We start from the raw sequence: 17414 nt of genomic DNA, 5'->3' as shown, positions 1-17414 counted from the left end.
TGGTCTTTGCATTATGTATTCGGGTTTTGTTTTCTGTAATTAGTTAATACTTCAGTTTCATTATGTATATCTTTTATATTCTTTTGATAAAATTTACTGTTTGCATAGCATAAATTGTTCTAAATAATAAGGATGTTCTTATCCCAAGCATAAAAACATAGCCGTATTTGACACAACCATTTTCAACTTTTGATCTTCAGTGCTGTACAACTTTGTACTTTTCTTGACTTTCGATCTTTTATATCTGGGCGTCACTGGTGATTCTTGTGTGGACGTGGCGCGTTTTTGGCGTATTGAATTTTAAACCTGTTGCCTTTTGTTGTCTATTAATCATGTGTTTCTTTGTCTAATACGTTCTCCTATTTATTTGTATTGTAGTCCTGTAATAATATTATGTTGTCATTTCAATGTTATATTTAACATTGTCATTAAAGTGCGAGGTTTGGCATGCCACAAAACCAGGTTCAACCCACCATTTTTATCTTTAAAACTGGCCTGTACCAAGTCAGGAAAATGGCCATTGTTATATTATAGTTCGTTTCTGTGTGTGTAACATTTTAACGTTGTGTTTCCGTTGTGTCGTTTGTTTTCTCTTATATTTGAGTGTGAATTCACATTACTATAAGACGTGTCACGGTACTTTTCTATCCCAAATTCATGTATTTTGTTTTGATGTTATATTTGTTATTCTCATCGGATTTTATCTAATGCTTAGTCCGTTTCTGTGTATGTTACATTTTAATGTTGTGTCGTTGTTCTCCTTTTATATTTAATGCGTTTCCCTCAGTTTTAGTTTGTTACCCCAATTTTGTTTTTTGTCCATAGATTTACGAGTTTTGAACAGCGGATTACTACTGTTGCCTTTATTTAGCACCTAGAATCATTAACTCAACACCATCTTGTATTGTTTGTGAAGTAGCTATATATAAAGACTGAATATTCATATACTTTCCGATGAACACTTTGAGATAAAGGAAGAAACGTTCTCTGATAAAACCCTTGCTTATTACTTCTTTTCTTTTTATCAGAAACAGATGAAGGTTTACGAAGTCCGAGTAGCATCTGCAAATTCTTGAATATCATTTCAGTTAAACATGTGTGCTCCGTATCAGAATGATCGATCCACTCGAGTGTATGCAGATTTTATAAGGGCGGACATCATGGTACTCGTATTGAAATTGCATAGAAAATGCAATTCAGTCTCATAGTCGTTCTCATGTCTAGTGTGATCTGTTATGTCTTTTCCTCGGTATTGCAAATGGAGGTTAATACGCGAAATATATTGGGAAATTTTAAACCGGAACACTGGCAAAACAATGTCCGTCCCCTATAATAACTCATCACTGCATGTTCGTCGTTCGCCAATACTACTTTATGTGTATTTCAATATGAACGCGACCTGTTTAAACCAGGACATTCTGTATGTTCCTGTCTAAAGGGAACAGGTAGAAATCCCGTTAGTGGCTTTCTTTAAAGATTGTTTTTATTCGACTTTTGATCTTGAATGAAATATTTACTAATTTTTTTCTTTTTTTTCACATTTTGTTATCACAGCGTAAACAATTCTACAGGGCTGCCTTTTAATGTTTTTACTTATTGATATGTGTAAATGTTTTCATTTAAATACATATTAGAAGTTATCATAGTTGAACTATGTTTACTACCTGGAAATATTGATTTATGTAAGCACGTTTGTCATGAAAACAACTGCATAAAATTGAGAATGGAAATGGGGAATGTGTCAAAGAGACAACAACCCGACCAAATAAAAAACAACAGCAGAGGGTCACCAACAGGTCTTCAATGTAGCGAGAAATTCCCGCACCCGGAGGTGTCCTTCAGCTGGCCCCTAAACAAATATATACTAGTCCAGTGATAATGAACGCCATACTAATTTCCAAATTGTACACAAGAAACTAAAATTAAAATAATACAAGACTAACAAAGGCCAGAGGCTCCTGACTTGGGACATAACTGTATTTATCACCTCTACACTACAAAACATCCACAGAGACATACTGGTTTATTACAACGAATGATTTGTCGATGGGTAAATCAAGAACAGTTTATTTAGGTTCATTATGCAACCAAACAGATACGATATAAAATAGGACTTTGAATACCTCCAGCTTATTTATAGACTGAGATGGAAATTTATCTTCATAAATATAGCTTCGAGTTAGATTACATTGTACTAAAAATAATGTTTGTTTTATTTGCTTAAGCGGAAATAACGATTTCAAACTGTTGGGATATCAACTATATATATATATATATATGTGTGTGTACGTCTAAACCAATGAAAACTCTACAACAGATTTGTCAATCTGATCACCAGCAGTGATGGTGATACATGGCTGTGTACATTCTTTATATAAAACTCGTCTAAACAATAACCCAACAATATTAGAACTGTTAATTTGCTTTCGCAATAGTTTTTCCCTCGCCGGAATTGGAACTCATGCTACTGAGATATCGTGACACCAAATCGCCTGCACTGTATACGACGCGCTAGACACTCGATATATAAATATCTGTCGTAGAGTTGTCAACAGTTCAGACGTACTTATAATTTAATTTTTTTCTGTGAATGTATCCAACATTAATTTGTAAGATCCTCTATGATATATAATTCAGCTGATCTGTAAAAAAAAATCCATCTTCATGCCTTACATAATTATCATGTACTGTATTACAACGCTAGATAAAATTTGCGAGGGAAGATAACATACAGCCCCCGAAAGCTTTATTTTTGTAGTGGCTTGGTGATTGATTGGACTAGCACGTCCGGCATAGTGCAAGACGATTTGGGGTCACAATAAATCAGTAGCATGAGTTCGAGTCCAGGCCAGGGAAGTACAAAACATGTGCTTCCAAACATTTACAGATCTAACATTGCTGTGCTGAAATTTAGACTTGTATATACATAATAAAAGCAACAGTAGTATACTGGTATTCAAAACTCATAAATCGATTGAGAAAAAAAACTTATCCGGGTTACAAACCAAAACCGAGTCGAACACATCATCTATGAAAGGGAAAAAAGCACCAACAGGAACACCAAAGTGCAACAATAACAGACGTCAACAAACATAGATGTAACTATTTGTTCACAGATGCCATATTCTGGACTTGGTACAGGACATTTAAGAAAAAAAGTGAGTTGAACCTGGTTCAATGACTTACATAACCACTCGTTAACCATGCATTAACCTAGAAATCTTGTGACTTGTGTTATAATTTTATTTACGTTTTAAATTAAAGTTACCTCATTGCACTCATCATTTAAAAGGTGTTTGGTACATTTAAAAGTTTTAAGTATATCGAATACACAAGATTGTTATATCAAGTTTTAGACATTGTCACTTTAAGTACATTTTATTGTAATATCTATATTGTTGATACGCTTGCTTTGGTAGATTGAAACTTGAATAATGGCGGAGAAAGAGAAAAGGTAATTTTACAAATACTTTTCATTTCAAAATAGGAATTTATACAAATACTATATGATCATTAAAAGGCTTAATATTGAAAGTAATTACTGTGGTTTCATTATTATTCGTTGGATATCAATTTTCGTGGGTTTCGTGGGTACATGTGAACCACGAATTCAAATGTTCAACGAATAACATATTTTCAAAAGCCTTGTATACAGGGATTGTCAAAACCAAGAAATCAAATATCCACGAAAATGCAAGTTTTCAGCAATCCAAGAAAATTTATACCCACGAAAATAAATGAATCCACAGTACGTTATATCTATAGATCCGTCCCGTAAAGGTCAAATTTACTACTGAATTACTATCTATTTCCATTTTAATTAATATGTTATAGGTAATTTTCACATTCATTAAAAGAAACATGTGTGTACATTGAATTGGTTTGGGTCATTCTATTTGAAATATCGAGTTGGGTGTCCAATGTTAAAAAATGTCCTCCGAGTTAAAGTGAACGGGGAAAAAAACCATACAACTAAATTGATTTGAAATGTATAGAAAAATCATTGCATCTTATAATTATGTATGTTTTGCTAAGTTCCTGTTGTCACAATTTTATAAAATTTACAGGGTACACCAAAATATGGTTTTATACGGAGAATAATTACCATAAAAATGATAATAATGCGTTCTTTGTTGGTTGTTTAAATGTTTCATGATTATATAAAAAAGAAGATGTGGTAGGATTACCAATGAGACAACTCTCCACAAGAGACCAAAATGACACAGAAATAAACGTCTATAGGTCACCTTACGGCCTTCAACAATGAGAAAAGCTTATACGGCATAGTCAGCTATAAAAGGTCCTGAAATGATCATGTAAAACAATTCAAACGAAAAAACTGACGACCTAATTTATGTTAAAACAAATGAACGAAAAACGAAAATGTAACACATAAACAAACCACAACCACTGAATTACAGGCTCCTGACTTGGGACAGGCACATAAATACAGAATGTGGCGAGGTTAAACATGTTAGCGGGATCCCAACACTCCCCATAACCTGTGACAGTGGTATAACAGTGCAACATTAGAACGAACTATAAAAATTAGTTTAAAAAGGCTTAACTCATCAAATGGATACAAATACAAGTGGACGTGGACGAGTACTTGTACATCCGAACAACAAAAAGACACATACAGGTACAGATCTGAGGGTACTCGCATTTTAACTTACTGTTAGCTCAAAGTCACTAACCTTCATAAAAGAATAATGCGTTTAAGACTAAATTATCAACCCGTACACCTCCAAGATCGGAGGATTAAGTTTATATATTTAAAATAACATAAATAGAAATTAAAAAGTGATTTTAGTAGAAGCAAGTTAATAGTATAGTAGGACTAAACTTTTACCCGATTTGGATTTTAACAACTAACGCTCAAGTACCGGGTGTAAATTGCAGTATGTGTTAATAATTGTTGAAATGTAAAATGTATTTGTACGCGATACGAAACATAGGAAAATCTCTGCGAGGCTCGCTAAATCGTCCTGTTTGTAACGCTCGTAGGCATAGATTTTATTTTTTCGACAATGTAGATATATTGTTTATTGACTCTTTATTTACCATGTTTTAATTCCGAATGTTTGCTTTTATTCTATTTAGAAAACAAACATTGAAAAAAAGATAGGTAGCTTCAAAATATTATATAATCATATATAAAGGGCTCCGAAAAGACCAATTAGTTACCAATCCGGACGGTCTCAGTTATGCCAACAATAAAAAAAATATACATATAACAGACAGCCACCAATGACATTTACTGAATTTCTGATGTTGTACGGCACATGCAAGATATATATTTGTGAGTACCAACCCTCGCCTTACCTTGGATGACTGGAATATAGAAATATGGTTACCCTTGGCCTTCCTCCGTCCGGGTGTTTAACCTTCTCCAAAGATGACCGTACGGTAAGCTGTGCAGAATGAAAGAGTACAGACCGTCCGATCAGAATTGGGACGTTAAATCAGATGCTAGACATACATGACTCGCAATGTGAATCCACGCTCAGTCAAAATGTCACAATATAAAAACGTAGTTGATTAAGAAATGATTCATGGAAGCCATAGATTTGTTGGAAATTTACATATGGAGAAGGCCGTGGTATTTGAATTTTATCCTGAGCGTTTTTTCGATTCTAATAGGAAAAATACGGTCATAAAAAATGAATTCAGATAAGGTGGGTATGTCGTGTCTGTGGCTGTTCTATTTTACGCTCTGTTCGATAAATGTAAACCAAAATCTAATAAATCTGCAGGTTACATGAATCATTTCTTTTTAAAAAAACAAACGCTAAAACAATGTGATTGGTATCACATATCACTCTTCTGTGCTAAGAACGGGGCTTATCGTTAATTTACGAGATTTTTTTTTTATCTGAATAAACTCATCATAGACACCAAGATTAATGTTTACGCCGACTCGCGTTTCGTCTACAACAGTATCAGTGACACTCGAATCCAAAATAGTAAATAAAAAAAAAAATAAGTACGAAGTTGAAGAGTATTGAAGACCAAAATTCCTAAACGTTTTGCCAAATACACCTAGTTAGGTTTTCTATTTCTGAGGTAGAAAAGCCTTAGAATTTTAAAAATTCAAACGTTTTGTAAACAGTTGATTTATAAATATGACCATATCAATGATAACTCATGTGAGCACAGAATTGCTGAATACTGGGCTAGTGATACCCTCGGAGAATCAAAACTCCACCAGCAGTGGCATCGACACAGTGGTTGTAAATAAACTCAATGACATCATAGATACTTATATTAAATTTTGTATTTACGCCGACGCGCGTTTCGTCTACAAAAGACTCATCAGTGACACTCGAATCCAAAAAAGTTTAAAAGGCCAAATTAAGTACGAAGTTTGAAGAGCATTGAGGACAAAAGTTCCTAAAAGTTATGCCATAACAGCTAAGGTTTTCTCTTCCTGAGGAAGAAAATTCTTAGTATTTCAAAAATCCAAAGTTTTGTAAACAGTTAACTTATAAATATGACCATATCAATGATAACTCATGTCAGCACAGAGTGCTGAAAACTAATTGACTGATAGTTTCTTTTCTGAGCACAGTAAAGTGATAAGAAAAATTATCGCTTGAAACTTAGAGCGCATGAGCTTTTCTCACTTTTGGCGTCACGGATCAAGCGAGAAAATCAATTTCCTTGAGATGACAAACGATAATCTAAAATAATCAGTCAGTAAGATCAAACGAAAATTTCGTAAAATAGCGATAATAATATATATATTATAACTATTTTCAGAAAGGTAAGACCATTTTACCCCTTCAATGAATATGAAGGTATGACACTACCACACATGTCACCTACGAAGAAAGATGTAGATAAGTTTATGGGCTCAGTGAGAAACTTTAATTCTCGTGAAACAGATGTCTTAATGTGTTCGGCAATGAAATCAGGTAATATACACATATATTGTATTTTTAAGGTCAAAAGTATCAAAAGGTACCGTGCACTTATAACAGTGTTACATGACGATTTGACACTTACTGTCATTTTCTGATTAAAAAAATCAGACGAAGAGTCATTAAATAAAATCATCGCCTGACTATTGGATCAGCTCGCTCCCTTGACAATGTGCATAAAAACGTAATAATTTTATTTAAAGACAAATGCAATTTAAAGTTTAATGACTACCATTTGCATAGACCGCCGTAGGTACCAACGTAAACATCATTCTGAAATAATTAAAGCACACACAATTGAAGAGTCATTCCATTAAAAAAAAGTCTGTTAAATATATGAATCACTATAAACCTAAATAAAACTCATGTTGAAGGGTTGGAGGGCAGTAACAATCGGTCTGGATCTGTAATGAAATGTGCACATTTTGAGAGTTGACTATAATTAATGTGATTGACTTTTCATCAAGATAAAGAAGTGTATGTTTGTGTCAATGATTCAGGACTGTATTTACAAATACATCATTTTTTTTTATCGATGCAGTTATTTTTTATTTCGCCATTTAAGGAAAGATAAGTCATATAATGGACCTTTTCAAAAAGAATGTAAAGCGAACTCTCCTACTTTTTGTAGCAAATATAATAGATTCTCATTACAAAAGCTTTTATTTTTAATTTGAAAGAACATTATAAATGTTACATATTTTATATCAAACTTGATTGTTTAATTTTCTATTCTATTATACAAAATTTGGGTTTCCATATCTAAACATTATAAAATCTGATAACTTTGCACAACCTTAAGTCCGAAAGTAAAAACCGTGAGCCATCCTTTCATCCCGTTTAAAAAAAAAAAGTAAAAACGATACATTTTTGTAAATAAATTTAAAAAAAAATAAATAAAGATTGAAATTTAGACTACAAATCACTATCAGCAATTTCTACCTTAATCAAGAGGTAAATATACAAAATAGTTCGACAATTACATGTAAGCACCTTCTACCTTAATCAAGAGGTAAATATACAAAATAGTTCGACACTTACATCAAGAGGTAAATAGTACGCCAGACGCGCATTTCTTCTACAAAAGACCCATCAGTGACGCTCATATCAAAATAGTTATCAACGATTCACAGTAAAAACAGTTTGATTTTTGTCCTTAACAAGGATACCTTTTAGTATCTAATTATCTGATTTTTACATAGCTCTCACTTTCCTTATTCAATACGAAGTTTTTCAGACATATTTTATGTACATTGTTTTATGGTATAATGATGTGAATTAATAAATTTGGGATTAAAATATTAAAATATTAAGTTCTATTGTTACGGAAATATTAGATAAACTTTTCAAAAATACCAGGATTGAAATTGTGTATTTGCTCCAGATGCGCGTTTCGTTTTCAGTAACGCTTGAATAAAAAAAAGTTGATAAGGCAAAATAAAGTTCTAATTTAAAGAGCATTGAGGACCAAAAATTCTTTTGCAAAATTATAGCTTAGGCAATCTCAATTATCAAAATAAGCGTCTGTCAATGATTCATTTCGTTAAGGCTTGTAGTTCAAGTATTTTGAGTTTTTCACATTTTTGTCAAAGGGTCAAATGAGTTAATATTTTGTCAAAGTTTTATTAAAATTAGAACATGTAAAAATCTCAAAATACTTAAACTACGTTGAAATCTTTTAAACTAAACATAATTTAGGAACGTTTGACATTTTAGATCTAATTCACCCCTTATTTTCCTTTGATTTATGATGCTCAGTTTTTGTTTTTCTTCGTGGTATTTTGTAGACTGACTTTAGTCTTTTCATCGTTTTTTTGACATTGTTTTTTTTTTTCATTATTTTATTTTTTTGTACTTTTCATTTCTTATTGCCCCCATTACTTCTGCAGTATGGGTACAAATCAATTGTATGTATGTCAATTTTAAATCAATTTTATGTATAAATTTGTTAATGATTTATCAGGCACACATTGGGTGCATGAAATTGTATCCATGTTGTTACACCAGACGACTGAATATAACAGCCATGGTGAACTAAATGATTGTAACTTTGAATGTCAAACTGACTGGGACCGACTGGAGCAATGGAACAGTCCAAGATTCTTCCAAACACATTTACCCTTAATGTATCTGCCAACAAAGCACGTGGAAAACGGATACAAGATTATATATCTGAACAGAAACCCAAAAGATAGAGCTGTGTCAAACTTTCACTTTATGCATAAAAAAGGAGTACCTGTTGGGTCCTGGAATGATTTTTTTGACAACTTCGTTCTCAATGGTAATTATTTTTTAATTTTTACTATGAATGTAATGTTAAATAAATATTTATCAACTTTACATATCTATACTATTAAACAAGAAGACCTCATTTTGTGTCTCGCTTCTCCTCCTTCCACAATTAATTAATCATTATGCCCCTGTGTCCTAACGGTACCATGCATAGTCGCATTTATCATCCATTCTTATAATTATTCAGTTTGGGTTATTTTGGGAGAAAAAAAAGGCGTCTGGATATTGTTTTTGTCATTGGACGGACTTTTAAGTCATAAACCAGACTTCCGTTTTAAAATAGAACTTATGTTTCAATAGTACTTTGGGTAGCATAATTATTTTCACGGTTTTCTGTATACTTTGATCATACATATAATATGAATAGAATGTACTTGCTATTTACTATAAATTCCAAGTTTACATCTGGAGTATTGAATTTTAAACCTGGTGCCTTTTGTTAGTATATATTATGCGTGTGTTCCTTTGTCTAATATGTTCTCCTATTTATTTGTATTGTAGTCCTGTAATGTTATGTTGTCATTTTAATGTTATATTTAACATTGCCATTAAAGCGGGAGGTTTTGCATGCCACAAAACCAGCTTCAACCCACCACTTTTTTCTTTAACAAAATGTACCAAGTCAGGAATATGGCCATTGTTAAATCATAGTTCGTTTCTGTGTGTGTTATGATTTAACGTTGTGTCGTTTGTTTTCTCTTATATTTGAGTGTGAATTCACATTACTATAAGACGTGTCACGGTACTTTTCTATCCCAAATTCATGTATTTGGTTTTGATGTTATAATTGTTATTCTCATCGGATTATGTCTAATGCTTAGTCCGTTTCTGTGTGCGTTACATTTTAATTTTGTGTCGTTGTTCTCCTCTTATATTTAGAATGAAATTCAAAACAGTGTGGCTGTGGCCATTGATTGACACATTAAATTCATCCATTGACTGGGACAATTTACGTGAACGTTTGTCTGTAACGACCACTGTTCACGACGAACCTACGATAGACATTTAAACTGTGGGGTCACCAAAGGTTTCTTAACGCCTTTAATTATAAAATAATTCGAAAAATTAATCAGGAATAACCTTTATGTTTTGATTTATATAATTGATATAAATCAAAACATCGTGTTATTTTTGATTATTTTTTCGAATTACTTTATTAAGGTGTTGAGAACCTTTGGTGACCCCATAGTTTAAGTGTCTTTAAAAAGTACATAGTGAGCAGTGGTCGTTATATACAAACGTTCACCTAAATTGTCCCAGTCAATGGATGAATTTAATGTGTCAATCAATGGCCACAGCCACACTGTTTTGAATTTCATTCTAGTTCGTTTCCCTCAGTTTTAGTTTGTTAAGCCTTGGTCACACCTTACCGGATATTCGAACAGACGCCTTACGGATAACTTTTTTTCAATCCGTTCATGTCCGTTAGACGTCCGTTCTTATCCGTTAAACGTCCGTCCATATCCGTTGCATGTCCGTTAAGCGTACGTTTTATCCGTCGACGTCCGTTCTGTCCGGTGGAAAATTTTGAGCATGTTCAAAACTTTGAACGGACGTCCAACGGATAAAATGTCCGTTGAACGTTCGTTAGGCGTCCGTTTTGTACGGTACTCGTCCGTTTTGTACGGTACTCGTCCGTTTCGTTTCCGTTTTGAATCCGTTACGTGTCCGTTATACATCCGTTGGAGGTCTGGAAGATAAATTCACCAGCGGACTTCTACAGGACGTTTAACGGATAAAACGAATGTTGAACGGATGAGAAACGGACTTCTACCGGACGTATAACGGATAAAACGGATGATGAACGGATCTGAAACGGATAGATGCCAATTGAAAATTTCGCGACAGAAATGCCAATTATTGGTACATTGTATGTCAGATTTCTTGAGGTTCATGAATTCTTATTATTCATAATCGATCTTAGAGTATAGGCACGTCAACACAATCAAGCAGTTCTTATTCAGGCCAGACACTGCCCTTTGGCGGAATTTTGAAGAACAAACCAAAACCAGTTACACAGAAACATTTTGAATATTTATGCGATTTACATGTATTGTTATTGTCGCCTTTGATTTTTCCTTATATCTTGTTCATCCGTTTTATCCGGTACGCTTGCGTTATGTGTCCGTTTTATGCGGTACTCGTCCGTTGAATGTACGTTAGACATCCGTTCTGTCTGGTACGTGTCCGTTTTTTGTACGTTACATATCCGGTGTGTGTCCGTTATGCATCCTTTCACATAAAATTCCATTATATTGACAACAATGTGTAAACAAAATAATAGACATAATAGAAAGATAATAGGAGTACAGCATTTAACAGTGAGTTATAATACCAATCACTTATAAACAAACAAATATGTCAACAAAGACAAAAAAGGCATAAAGACAAAGCACAATTTAGCAAAACGAAAGACAATAATAAAATTTTATACTTTTTTATTCCTGAGCACCATTATTTAAGTCCTTTACATGTGTAATTCATTATTTTAGCAAATGATTCACAAATGAATCATTGTCCTGTAGATTTTAATTTAAATTATCACTTTAATAACGATGCTATAAATCATTACAAGTCAGTGTAATTGATGAACATGAAAAATATACCAAAGGCTAAAAAAATATGTATACTCTGAGCTTTTGCAGTTACTGTTGTTGATTCATATTTTTCAACTTAATATCATGTAACCGATTTTAATGGTACTTTTTTTCTATTCATCAATGTGATATTACAGTGAATGAGAAGTAAGGGGATGGGCCTAATATTTACAACAATGGCTAAATCAGCCATATGATTATGTACCTGTCCAAATTCAGGAACCTCTTTAGATCTGTTTTCAACAATAAAACAATAACCCCCGTCCCCTAGTCCTCAAAAACAAACACATATTTAGATAGCACAAAGAACAACCACTTACATTTGTCCTGACTTCAGAATGGCACACAAATATGTGGTAATTATCAACTCAAACCTCCTCCTTTAAAATTGTATCATTTGTCATTCATGTGTTTCCTAGTTGTTAATATATACATGTACAGAAGTCCATTTTCAAAAATGGATCAATATTAATGAATATAACATTGTGTTAATCAATGCTTGCATTTACAAAAAGCAATCTTAACATACTTTAACTTCTGATAAGAAACCATGATACCTTTCATAACTCTTTTTGCAGACACTGTATAAAAACATTTGCATACATTAAAATCATAAGCAGTAAAGGAAGACACGACTTTTTGAAATTCCTAGAATACACTGAAAGCAGCAGTATAACAGAGGAAAATTCACTCTTGCCTCACTCTCTATGTTAGCGATATGATTTTCATCCAAAATATAACAGACGCAACAATTGAAGTACACCAATATAAACATAACCCATATACAATAAGCGGGGAAAATAAGAATGAAAATTTTTAAACTTACATGTAGCTTTCAAAAGTCACTGCACAAGCTGCACATCACTTGTTATTAAAAACTTTTCAGAGGAACACTAATTCCATTTATTTATTTCCTTGTGATAGCATTTAGTAAAATCTTTACCAATTCATTAAATCTACAATCATGCTGCCACAGGTTTTGTTATTATATTACTACATTATTTGAAAGAGACGTAATCGAAAGCTGTGTGTAACTTCTTATAAGTGTTCACTACATAATATACTTAATCAGCTAGGGAAATATCAGAAAAAAGGATCATGAGGTGAACATGATGCTATTCTTTGAAATATTTTGACAAATTCCACAATTGCAAACTATAGCTAATGCAATGATAACTTTAAAAATTCATTATCTCCCATTGGGAGGGGTTTTGTGCCAGAAAGGGTAAAGAGAAAGAAATTATCACAATTATGAAAAATAAATTGAAATTTATCTTTCAATTCAAAGAATTTATTAAAAAGATATTCTCTAAAAAAGCAAAAGCAATTAAAGTTAAGCGATTAAAGCAAATACTTGAAGGGAGGGCAAAGCTTCTTTCGAAAAAACTCACATCGTTAGATAAAAAAGCGTAGAAGTATTATTTTATACTAGACTATATACAAGGAATATGTTCCTCGTAATGGTAAAAAGACTTTCAACAGCCTTCACAAAAAAAGAAATACTATATGAACACAATTGAAAGAAAAAATACATTGTAAGATGTAATTTCACATTTTTAAGATTCGTACAGATATGTGATTGATGTATTGTACAGATATGCTACTACTGTCAAATACTTATGATTTCTTTATATGTTTTACTTGCTTTCCACATTTTTTCTGAATATTTGCTTTCTTCTTTGAAAATTTCTACATATTTTTAATTTCTATATATTTTTTTAAGATTCTGTTTATGGTGGATGGTTTAGTTTTACCAAAGAATTCGAGAAAGCAGTATCTCAAAAAAGAAATAATATATTACCGATCACTTTCGAAAATCTAATAACTGTGAGTAAAAGTAATGAAAAAGTTAGTCATTACAGAAATGATTAAAAACTTGTAATTGCAAAGAGTCGGTAGTTGAGTTATTTGTATATAACAAAACAACCCATATTCTTTAATCGATTTTGCTTTACTTTTTACCCTTATTTCCCCCCCTCCCCCCAAAAAAAGAATATTGAACTTGATTCTGTTGTCATATTTTTGTTAAGTCCTGCGATTTGTTGATTAATTTTGTATATATTCGTATGAATTCGTAAGTAGATTTCTACATGTATATAATACGAACAGGATAACAGTAATCATAAAAACAAACCAGACCACATTTATCAACTAGTATATATAAAAAAAAAAAGAATTGGGGCGATTGCCAGTAAAAACAACTCTCCACTAAAACAAAATGGCACAAACAAATAAAAGCTATAGGTCACAGTACGGCCTTCAACAATGAGCAAAGCCCATACCGCATAGTCAGCTATAAAAGACACCGAAATGACAATGTAAAACAATTCAAACGAGAAAATTAACGGTCTGATTTATGTACAAAAATGGAACGAAAAACCACCATCTAACACATAAACAAACGACCACCACTGAATTACAGGCTCATGACTTGGGACAGACACATACAGAATGTGGCGGAGTTAACATGTTAGCGGGACCCCAATCCTCCCTTAACCTGAGACAGTGATGTAACAGAACAACAAAAGTCGATACAAATAACAGACACATAATAACCAACGTACGACAATGGTGTCACCAGCCCAGTAATCAGCAATTTTATGTCGAAATGAATTATCAGGTCAGAGACCACAATTGTCGTCCCATGATTTTCGTTGTCCACAAAGATAGTCCCTAGTGTTGACAGTGGGTTACTTGCCAATATTTTTTTATACCCCTTCCAGATTTATTTCTCCATGTTTTATGCCTCAGATTGCAAGTAGGGGGGGGGGGGTGAAATTACACTGTAAAAAAAATTGGGTCCAGAATTTTAAAGGAAAGTAGTGATTTGGTCCAGCTGAAAAAGGTTACAAGTTAGCACTTCGGAAGCTGTCAAAAGATTTCAAGACGCCCTAAACATAAAATTGTCCATATTTTGAGTTAGAGCCGATGAAGTTTTCTATAATTCTAATCTAATTCGTCCCAAAGGTAACACAACATACTGTAAAAATTTCATTGAGAAATCGCAGGTGGGATTTTTTTGATTTACATTTATGTTCTAAAAGAAATGCACTGAGAATTAATTGTGGTCTCGGACCATCATTGATATTTTAAAATTTAAGGCCCATTATGCTTTTGACTTCGTACTCTATTTGTTTTCCTTCAAGAACAAAGTAACGACCATCCTATTGCTTTCGTAAATGACGTTCAATATATATTGAACATCGTTTTGTATTTTTAACATATCCTATATTGGTTTAAAAAAATTTTGTGCATATTTTGAAAGTTATCAAAAAATACAAAAAACGCATGATCCCAAACGTTTTAAAGTCTAGACGTAAGAATGCCATTATACATCCACCGTGCTTACATTGTAAAAATAGAAACACATCATAGGACCTGTTACTGTCAAACTGTTAACATAGCAAATTTTAAAAGCACAATTCCGTATTTTTACGAAAAACGGTATCATTTTCTGCGCCAGATGCGCATTTCGATGTCTCTTCAATGATGCTCGAGGTCAAAATAATTGAAAATCCAAACACATTTAAAAGAGGAAATACTTGAAACCAAAAAGGACAAGAAGGTATAGCCAAAGTCGGACAAGGAATCAGAGCTGTACTACATAGGGGAGATATATTCCTAAATTTGAATCCTTAAAGATATAATCTTTAACAGCACAAAATCCGTATTTTTATCCGTATTGTAAATGGATTTAAAAGTGGCAGAGGTATTTACGTGCATTGAAATCGGTAGGTTATCGATAAATTAGAAACGGTGCATATTTGATTTGGAATGAAAAAAACTTAATTACAACAATGACGATTCAAACGTTGTATACATAGTCATACATGTATTTTCATCTTTTCAAGGCTACTATTCCTACAATTCGGGAACTTGCGACGTTTCTTGGTGTATCAGCTGACGATAGATATATCCATGACATCGCCGATAAATGTTCTTTTACAAATATGAAGAATAATAAGACTGATGTACCATCAACAATAAATTCTGGTAAAACAGTTATTTGGCGAAAAGGTAATGTATGAATAAATAAAGAGACATGGTTACGACAAAGTTGTAAACATTGGAAGAGAAAACTCCAACGATCTGTATTACAATAATATTAATGAAAAACAAACACGGTATATGACTAACAAAGAAAATCACTAAAACCAAGATCATCACATTGATCATGTGGCGAGATTTAAAAAAAAATATAAGAGCCCAATTTTTTTCGTACCTTGAACGGTTTTGTTACGAAACAATAAAGAATCTTGCATAAATAAAGATTAGTTAAGAAGAATTGCAATATGTATAGTCAAAAACAATAAAATAATTCACAACATTGTCAAAAGGTGCAAATGCAAAATTGTCTGGAGTTATTTCCGATATATTGTATTCGATTACTTAGATTCGTGCATTTTTTTAAGGAAGAAACTAAGGATCAGCTTTCCCTATTCTGTGTATTTTATTCGATAATTATAGTTTAAAAGGTGGGGTTAAGGGATTAGAAATCAACTTTAGCAAAACCGTTCTAAGTTTTACATGGTAAAATAGTCATGTCGTTTTGTCTTTTGTGTCTTTTCTTGCCAACTGCAGCTCTTCGATGATACATTAATTAATGCAAACCTTATGCCGACCATTCATGATAAAGAACTTGACATTACGAACAGTTTTAATAACGTAATGTTTTTTTTCCAAATTATAAATATAGTAAGATACAATCGTCATCCATACTGTTGAAATGAAGTTCTGATTCCCTATCCTAAAGATTGAATGATATATTTTGAAGACTTTTTTAATTTTAGGAATAATTGGAGACTGGAAAAACTTGTTTACAGTAGCACAGAATGAAAAATTTGACCAAATGTATGAGCAAGAAATGAAAGGATGCGATGTTCAATTCACATATAATGCTTAATTAACTGGTGTTTGAATGCGTGTTATAAACTTTGAGTGTAGATTGTGGCATTTGCGATACGACATATGGTCGCAACTTTCAATCTTTTTATCGATTTGATTTACATATTGTTTGTCAACAATTTTCAAATCATGCAGTAAAGCGAATGTTTAACCAAGAAGATTGGATATGCTCAATGTTGTATACGCTGTTTTTTCTTCTTTCTGCAAGGAGTTTATTCTAGATCTTGAGTGGTTTATATCTGTATTTAAATACTTTCAGTCAGTAGAACAGGAGGCTTCTCATTGAAATACTTAGATTTAATAAATAAAATGAATAAGGCCGTGTTCACATTGATCTAACTAAACTCGGTGTTGTGTTATCAATGTTTAGATGTAGTTTAAATCATGTTTTGTCTACATGTAGTCGATATTCAATGTAGGACTTGTGTACACAACACTAGGCATTTAGAACATTAAGTTTACCATATGTATATTTAAAGAAGAAACTATTTTTGAATAAATTGATATTTATAACAATTATTGATAAAGTTCTCTAAATAAAATTTGTATAAACTTGATACATTTAGTTATTATAAAAAATACTTAACGTAGCTTTATTAACCCCTCATTAAGACTCAAAGCATCATCATTTCCGAACAAATAATTCATTTGAAAATGTCTCCCCGAATCGACTGGACGTACACGGAAACATTTGCCA

The 17414-nt window shown here is 32.6% G+C and overlaps 1 protein-coding gene across 1 annotated transcript; it reads left to right on the top strand.

Annotated features, from left to right (window-relative positions):
• Positions 1 to 3346: 3346 nt before the first annotated feature.
• LOC139520434 (sulfotransferase 1B1-like) lies at positions 3347 to 17194 on the top strand. Its single transcript, XM_071313036.1, has 6 exons — positions 3347 to 3454; positions 6763 to 6917; positions 8887 to 9204; positions 13536 to 13639; positions 15664 to 15829; positions 16603 to 17194. The coding sequence occupies exons 1-6, from the start codon at positions 3435 to 3437 to the stop codon at positions 16713 to 16715; spliced, it is 876 nt and encodes a 291-aa protein (XP_071169137.1). The 5' UTR covers positions 3347 to 3434; the 3' UTR covers positions 16716 to 17194.
• The last annotated feature ends 220 nt before the right edge of the window (positions 17195 to 17414 follow it).

The sequence above is a fragment of the Mytilus edulis genome, chromosome 4, assembly GCF_963676685.1.
Source record: "Mytilus edulis chromosome 4, xbMytEdul2.2, whole genome shotgun sequence".
Taxonomy (NCBI): Eukaryota; Metazoa; Mollusca; class Bivalvia; order Mytilida; family Mytilidae; genus Mytilus; species Mytilus edulis.
Note: the sequence above shows the minus strand (reverse complement) of the source record. Positions and strands in the feature narration are given on the sequence as shown.

Coding starts and splice junctions, on each gene's coding strand:
- LOC139520434 (XM_071313036.1), top strand. CDS start 3,435: ATGGCGGAGAAAGAGAAAAG. Junction 3,455..6,762: donor ATGGCGGAGAAAGAGAAAAG/GTAATTTTACAA, acceptor AACTATTTTCAG/AAAGGTAAGACCATTTTACC. Junction 6,918..8,886: donor GTGTTCGGCAATGAAATCAG/GTAATATACACA, acceptor ATGATTTATCAG/GCACACATTGGGTGCATGAA.